This window comes from Macrotis lagotis, chromosome 1 (assembly GCF_037893015.1).
Source record: "Macrotis lagotis isolate mMagLag1 chromosome 1, bilby.v1.9.chrom.fasta, whole genome shotgun sequence".
Classification (NCBI taxonomy): Eukaryota; Metazoa; Chordata; class Mammalia; order Peramelemorphia; family Peramelidae; genus Macrotis; species Macrotis lagotis.
The window spans coordinates 244,942,253-244,950,723 of record NC_133658.1 but is presented as its reverse complement, the minus strand read 5'-3'; the positions used below and the strand labels follow the sequence as shown (position 1 = coordinate 244,950,723).

The 8,471-nt window shown below is 41.9% G+C and overlaps 1 protein-coding gene across 13 annotated transcripts in view; it reads left to right on the top strand.

Moving 5' to 3' along the window:
• The first annotated feature begins 1,117 nt into the window (after positions 1 to 1,117).
• LOC141504764 (KAT8 regulatory NSL complex subunit 3) overlaps positions 1,118 to 8,471 on the top strand; it is a 160,515-nt gene continuing 153,161 nt past the window's right edge. For 5 of the 13 annotated variants that reach the window (XM_074210026.1, XM_074210024.1, XM_074210023.1 and 2 more), the window contains exons 1-3: positions 1,119 to 1,209; positions 2,666 to 2,933; positions 5,779 to 5,949. In XM_074210026.1, coding sequence (XP_074066127.1) covers positions 2,719 to 2,933; positions 5,779 to 5,949 — 386 coding nt within the window. In that variant the 5' untranslated portion in view covers positions 1,119 to 1,209; positions 2,666 to 2,718. The other 8 variants (XM_074210027.1, XM_074210022.1, XM_074210017.1 and 5 more) reach the window with 5 other exon arrangements.

Here is an 8,471-nt window from a genome sequence, read left to right as displayed (position 1 = left end):
GATTTTTTTTTTTGTGTATGGTGATATGGATTATAATCAAATCAATATTGTGTCTTGCCATCTATGAGAATGCCAACTCCTTCAGGGCAGGGACTGTCTTCACTTTTGTATTTGCATCCTCTTGGCTTAGCACTGGGCTTGGCCATAAGGACCACTTAATAATAGAGAATCCCTAGATGAGGAAACTCCTTTTTAACCAAAAAATGACATCACTTTCTAGGACAACGAGGAATGACTTTCCCACGGCTTACACCCTTAATGCGAATCAGAAACAGAACTTGATCTCAACATCCTGGCTCCAATCTCTCCAACATTCTGCAGCCTCTTTGCACATAGCGGGTATTTAATAAATAAATGCTTGATTGATTTGCACCCAAAGGACTGGACCTGGAAGAAGATCCGACTTTAAATGTGAGCTCAGACCCTTGGCCTCCGTTTCCCTCGCCTCCCTCCTCCAGAATGAGGTTGCTAACAGTCCCTCCCTCCCCGGGTTCTTGGGAGGACAGAAACGAGCTGTTTGTAAAAAGCACTTTTCCACCTTCAAGTTCTCCGTAAATGTGAGCTCTGCTGCAGCTGCATTGGGAACAGAACATCCTCCTTACTCACATCTGGCCAGAATCAAACAAAACACAGAAACAAACACAAAACAACCTCTGAGTCGTAAATCTTCTACCTGAAAAGTTTTTATTGCTGTCTTCTTTGACACAGCATCGTTGTCCCCAGCACCCAGCCCTCTTACCCTGCCAGAGAGCCATTCCAACCTACAAATATTTTTTAAAGAGGAAAAACATGGAATTCACAGAAAATGTCCCCAAATGCACGCAGCGCGTCGTATCTGCGGAACCCCCGCCACGGAGGGGGTCTTCGCTTCTCCCAGCTCCCGCTTGATTTTCAGGACTGTTACATTCGCTTTTATTTGGGCGTCTGCTGCGCGTTGCTCCCCCCCGTCCCTGCACACCGCGCCTTCTTTTCGTCTGGTATAAACGCGCTTCTTCCTCGCCCTAGGTTTTCGGGACCCGCGCAGCTCCGCTCCGAAAGCACGAGCAGCGGCTCTCCGGGTTTTCTACGTGGCCGCACGGTCCCCGCTTCTTGGGCCGTATCCAGTTCCGAGTTTTGTTGCTTACTCCGGAGGCAGGCAAGGGCGGTGGAGCGCATGCGTACGGCGACGGGGCCCGGGCGTTGTGCCGCTGGGCCCCGGCGCGCCTTCGGGTGAGAGTCCGGGCCTAGGCCTCGGAAGCGTCGAGGGGGCGGGGACGACGCTGGGGGCCGGGCCCCGGGGCCTGGGGGGCGCCGGGGACCGGCCCGGGTAGCGCCTCTGGGAGGTATCCTCGGGGGAACGGGGCCCTGGCTCTGGGCGGCGGCCTGCGCCGGGTGGCGGAGGGGCCGGGGAGGCGGCGCTGAGGAAGGTGGGGGAGGGGAGGCGAGGCGGGGCGGAAGGGAGCGGGGGCGGGGGAGGGGCGAGCGGAAGCGTGCCCGTGGGGGAGGGGCGGCGGGGGCGGGGGCGCGCCCGGCGGCGGGGGCGGGGGCGCGGGGAGGGGAGGGGGAGAAGATCCGAGGAAGGAGAGAGGCGGGGAGCGGAGTTAGGGAAGGACGCGGGAGCAGCACGAGGTTGGAACCCGATGCCTTTGGAGGGTGGGGGGGTCTCGTAAAGAGAGCCCCCTGGCCTGGGTTCAAGTGTCATCGCTGCTCCTTGGGTTGAGGTCGTTAGTCCGAGCCCCTAATTTATTTTTATTTATTCATTTTTTTTTTTACAGTTCAGCAGACTGAGCCCAGACAGGTGAAGTGAATTGCTAAGGGTCACTGAGCTGAGGAGGTGGTCTAATTTGATTTTAATCCTCCGCCTCCCCTTCCCCCCCACTTGCCCAGTGACCTTGGGCAAGTCACTTGTCCAGATTTTGCCTGTGTTTCCTCCTCGCTGCTCTCTGAGCAGTGATACCCTGAGGCCTCCTGTCTGAAGACAAGGCTTTAGAGGAGTCTCCCCGCGGGAGAGTACTCTAGAATTCCTCTGAAGATCCTGGAAAGAGGAAGGGGTGGGTTGGCATTGTTAGGCCCCTGGCCGGTTGAGGAGGGTGGAGGAGGTGAGACGTGCTGAGAAAAAAGAGAAGCGCTGGCCTTTTATCCACCCTTAAGAGTTCTTTATCATCTCTGCAATAATAGCTGACGCACGGAGGTGATTTACATCTTGCAAACTGCTTTATGGAGTGTTGTTTTATTTTTTCCCCTGAATTGTTGGCCTTCGTTTCCCTCACCTTCCTCCTCCAGAATGAGGTTGCTAACAGTCCCTCCCTCCCTGGGTTCTTGGGAGGACAAAAACGAGCTGTTTGTAAAGCACTTTGCAACCTTAAAGTTCTATGCACAGTTACCTCAGGGTAGAAAGTGGCCTGCCCCAGGCTACAATAGGGGGTAAATGGCAAAGTGGAACATAGGCCCTTTGAGTCCTTAAAAGTTCAGTTATCTTTCTGCTGTATAATTTTGTCTCTTTTCAAGGTATAGACCTAATTAGAAAACAGCCCAAGAAAGGAAATAAGTACTCGATTGTGGAAAATAGAATATAGGGACTAGCATTTTTCTGGGAAAAGGACAAGACTATTTGAATCAAAAGTTCAAAATACTGGAATTGAATTTTGGCCTATCCCCATTGCAATTTGATCTCTTCTTGCTGTAGACTGACGGCATGCTGACTCCCAGACTCTGAGCCACAGTGTTGCTTCTATAGAGATGTCACACCGGGGTGGTGAGCGAGACTTCCAGACTTCAGCCCGGCGCATGGGCACCTCTCTGCTTTTCCAGCTTTCAGTACATGAACGGGAGCTGGACTTGGTGTTTTTGGATCATAGCTATGCCAAGCCATGGAGTGCTCACCCAGATGCCAGCAGTGCCCGCCCAACCCGCATGCTCTTTGTCACCCCCAGGCGTCACCAGGACAGTACCATGTGAGTTTGTGATCCTCTTCCATTAGGGTGCTGAGAGTGCCCCACCAGCAGGTACCATGGTTGTTGGATAAGGGGTATGGGGAGGGTGTTGCTGGGGATACTGGAGGAGACTGGCTTGGGAGATTCAGGGATTTGAGACAATTTTCTATGATGTCTTAACATCAGATTAAGGCCTGGATGTCCAGCATATGACAAAATGTGGCCTGGCTGATTCAGCCTGCCTGAGATTTTTATATTTAGAATTTTGTCTTTAAAAAAATAAGTTTTATTGATGCCTTTTGTTTTTACATCACAGTCATTACTGGATATACCCCCACCTCCATTGAGCCTCACTTGTAATAAAGAAAAATAGTTAAGCAAAAACCAACCGACACAGTGGCCACATCTGACGTTCTGCACCTGTAGTCCCCAACTCTCTACCAAAAGGAGGGAGGTGTGTTTCATCATCTGTTCTCTGGGACCAAGATTGGTCATTGCAATTTCTCAGCATTTGGCTTCCTTTTAGTGTTCTTTTTATTTACATTATAGTTATCGTTGTGTATATTCTTTTCCTGGTTCTGCTTAATTTACTCTGCATCAGTTCACAGAAGTCTTACCATCTTTCTCCTTTTTGTTGGTTCTGGTGCTATTAATAATCCATTATATTCAAGTACCGTAATTCATGCAGCCATTTCTCAATTAGTGGACACTCTCTATGTACCTTGTTTGTTTTTTTGTTTTTTTTGCTGCCACAAAAATGCACTATGAATATTTTGGTACATATAACTGTGGGAGAATTTTAAGTGAATTATTTAACACCTGAGAACAAATAAAGAGTTTTGGATTTGGAATCAGAGTCTGGTTTTAACTCCCCACCCTGTCGTTTATTATAAGTTTGACATTGAGCAAGTTACTTAACTTCTCTGGGCCTCAGATATCAAATATCAGGGTTGGACCAGATATTCTCTTAGGTTCCTTTGACCACTAAATCTTTGATTCTACTATAGCTCATTAGGACTTAAAGAAATTTCTGGTTATATGGCCAATTTCTTTCATGAAATTGCTGAAAATAAATCTTTCAAACAACCATTAGAGAAGTAAATCTGAAGTTGGAATTCAGATGTGCTCTGACTGAATATATGCCATGGTTCTCTAGAATAGTTCAGCCTGTAAATACCAGTTTTCTCATTGACTTTATCAGAATTAATTGATGACTAGCAATTGGCTGGTAATGGAATTTTTTATAGGATTGAGTTGATTAAATTGCTTTTTGTACTTTAGTTCTAGTAGCACGTCAATAACTACTCTAAATCATTATGAAGAATTAACTGACTATAATCCACCATTGCTAACAGTACAAAATGAATATATCCTGAGTTTGTGCTAGGTATTAGAAAGACTTGGACCCCCTTGGCCTTAGTGTAGGATTTATATCTAAATTCCTACATAAAATAGATATGTTTTTATCAGGATCCATTCAAAACAAATATAGTGTAGAAAATAAGATCGATACTTGATTTTGGGATTGAAGGGAAAATTCCAAAGGAGAGCAAAATCATTAGATAGTTTGAAAATGAAGGTTAGCAGTAGAGGGTTGTAGAGGAACAGATTAGGGAGGGAAATCAGCTGGTTGACTGTTTATTCAGGTGTCTTGTCACAGGTTCAGTGTCTGGTGCTCAGCTTTTCATGTTCAGGAAATCAATTTTATTAATCGTTGTTGCGGGGAGATCAGACCTGGGTGTTTAACTAAGTACTGTTTAAGGCATCAGAATGTCAATTTACAATTTATTATGGTGGCTATACTCCTTCTGGGGCTTGCATAATTGTCCTAACTGTCCAAGGGCAACCTGCCCCCCCCCCCCCCCCCACATTCCCACTCCACCCCTATCCCTAACCCTTCTTAGTGTTTAGGTACTGGGGAAAAAAATGAAGGAACCATAGCTGAGGAACCTGGATAATCTTGAAGCTTGTAGAGCCAGGATTACTACTCACCATAGAAAATAAATTTTTAGTAACCAGAATGCTCATATTTTCAAGGTGTGTTATCTTTTTTTTTCCTTAGCAATGCTGTATATACATTACAGATTCTGTTTGACTTTGCTTTTCTAGAGTCCTACTCTTCTTTTATGACACCATTGCTTCTGGCATAATTAATTAGCTCCTAGCTGATTTTACTTATATTTAGTTTAATGAAGTTTGAGATGGGGCCATGTCCTGGCCTAGGCCGAACTCTGGCTAAGGACAATTTAGGTTAGGTTGTTGCATCAAAATGAGGCACTCATTAGACCTTTTCAGTGGCTTCCCCAGCCAGGCATCTGAGGGCTCCTCCAACTCCCCATGATTGCTTTATATTCAGGCATTGTGGAAACAATTTCTAAAATCAGAATTCTTTGTCCTTTGAAACAAAGTTTCAAGGAATGTTTCATTATCTTTTTAGGAAAAACTAAACTAACTTGCTTTGGGGGACAGGGAGAGTGGGATAAGACATTGCTCCTATCAAAGGGAATTTCCTGGGATTAAAGGAGCTCCTAAATATTTATTTATCTGCTATTCATGTCCCTGAAAGGGAGCACTTATTACTCATTAAAAAACTAGAAGTTAAAATGTTCATATTTATACTTGAATATTTGTGACATATAGTAGGTTTACCTTCCTAATTGTTTTGTTTTGGACAGTATTAAAATTAATCTATTGTCCATGTGCACATATTATCAGAGCAGCTTGTGTAATGAAAATCTCCTGAATAAGAAATTTTATGTGAATAATGTGCATTTGGGTAATTGAGAATTGACTATATAAAAAGGATATATAGACAGCTGTACATTAAGCAAAATGGTTGTGGTTTGATTATACTGTTTATTTATAGTGAGGCAGACATCCCTATCGATGTGGAGACTGTCACTTCTACCCCAGTGCCACTTTATGACAACCAGAAGGCACGAAGTGTGATGAATGAGTGTGAACGCCATGTCATCTTTGCTCGGACTGATGCTGATGCTCCACCCCCACCTGAGGACTGGGAGGAGCATGTCAACAGGTAGGCCTCCTTAGAAACACTGAATCCAGTGGGATAATAGTCACAGTTTCTGAATTAGTATTCATTTTTATTATCGTCTCAACCTTGTGTTCTAAAACATAAGTTGAAAGCTTATTTACACACATGGTTATCATGTAATTCAGGTTGAGTTAGGCAGACACTGTCCTAGGGATATGATATGGCAGAGAGTACTTGGAATCAAAAATTTGGATGCCCTAAGTTTTTCCATCAACTGTATGACCTCAGAAAAGTAATTTTGTTTCTTTGAGAACTCAGTTTTCTCAACTGTAAAAATAGAATTAGTGTTTACCTCACAAGGTGTGAAGATCAAATGTATGTGAAGCTTTAACAACCATAAAATACTATATGATTTCACACTTCTGAATCTCAACTGCTTCATCTATAAAATGGGGATAATTGTTCATTTTACCTGAGTTATGAGGATCAAATGAGATAAATGTATTTAAAATACTCCTCAGGAGGTAGAGATTATATAAATATAAACTGCTTTTAAGATAAATATACTATTTCAGATAAATGTTGAGAAGATATACAGATTGTAGAATAATAAAACATCAGATTTTTATATAAGTATATAGGCTTAAGAGTTTGTCATTTAGAAATCTAGGGGGTGAACAAATGAAAGGAATCCGGAGCAGTTGTATACTTTTTTCAGAATCTCAAAGTGGGAAGGAACCTTACAGATTACCTGGTCCAACCATAAATGAACAGGAACATTCTCTCCAGCATTATCTGACTAGTGGTTATCTAGTTTTTGTTTGAAAATCTCCAAAGGGGTTTTCTTTCTTCCAAAGCCTCCAGGATCAACTACAAATTCCTGTTTTGGCATTTAAAGGACTTCTCGGTCTGATTTCAGCTTCCTTTTCCAAATGTATTACATGTTACTTCCCTTCACAAATTCTCTATTCCAACCAAACTTGTCTACTTGCTATTCCCAATGTGTGACATTCTGTCTCTAGCCTCTGTATTATTAGGCTGTTTGTTTCCCATACTTAGAGTACCTTCTTCTTAATTTTCCCCTTTCATAATTCATCACTTCTTATGAAATCCAGCCTGGATGGCATCCTAAATGAGACTCTTCTTTGTCCTTCTAGTAGCTCGTACTTTTTGAAATTTAGTATTTTATTTAGTAATTAATTTTGTGTATGTGTGTGAGTATGTATGTGTATTCTATGTGCGTGTAAGAATTCAAAAATACTTTTAAATATGTGTATATTTACAATATATTAGCATGCACATATGCATAGCTAAATATACCCATGAAATATATGAATGTAGTATATATTCTTGTTTTTCTCAGTAGAATATAAACTTCTTGAGGCACTGTTTTGTTTTGTTTTGGTCTTTATATTCTTGTTGCCTCAAACAGTTACTGGCATATAGTAGATACTTAATAAATATTAGTTGAACTAATATGTGATTATCTTCTTCCCTTCCCTGGCTCCCAAATCTTGTTTTCTCCAGACTAAACATTCTCAGTTCTTTCATCTGATTTTTATGTGGTGTGAAGCTTTAACAACCATAAAATACTAAGACACTTCCTAATGTTTTTGAATGCTCACCAGCTTATCAAAGCTTTTCTTAAAATATGGTGCCCCAAATTAGAAAGTATTCTACATATAGTCTGACTGAGTCAGGATACAGTGGTACTTTTGCCTTCTTGGTTCTGGACATTTTGCCTTTCATTGCAGTCTAATGTTACACATTAGATTATATGAGTTTCCCATGGCACATTATGAACTCTATTGAGCTTGTTGTCTAATAAAAACATATAGATCTTTTTCAATAAACTGTTGACATTATCTTTCTCCCGTTTTATTTTTGTGAAGTTAACTTTTTTGAACACTAGTGTAAGACATGTAGGAAAATTGCTTGAGTATAAATTCATCTCTTTTATTTGAAGTTTTTCCCCCCCTAGCACATCAGTTTGTTATTCCTTCTTCCCTGAGGGTGTTTGCACTTCCTTTTGAACTAATATTTTGTGCATTTAAAAGATAATTCAATGAACTACTTCTTTTTTTGGGGGGGGGAAATCACTGTTGCTTAACTTCTCACTATTCCTTTATCCCTAAATATAGAGGAAAAAAGGTTTGGAAATACAGATATTGAAATAGGAAAGAACTCAAATACTTAAAAATGTTCCTTCTAAAGAACACTTGTAATAAATAAGCTGTCAAGCAAAACAAATTCATCCAGTGGTATATACTAAAATATGTGTCTCTTTTTGCAACTTGAGTCTATCTCATCTCTGTCAGGAAGAGGGAAGCATGTTTCAGTATAAGTCCTTTGCAGGCTTGATTGGCTATTGTCTCAGTCAACTTTTAAATCTTTTAAAGCTGTTTGTTTTTGCAGGGGAGTTATTGTATAAATTGTTCTGATTGTGCTTACGTCTTTTTGCATCAGTCATATAAATCAGATTTTTCTGAAACCATTGCCTTCATCTCTTTTTTTGGGGTGGAGGGGGTTTGCAAGACAATGGGGTTAAGTGACTTGCCTAAGGC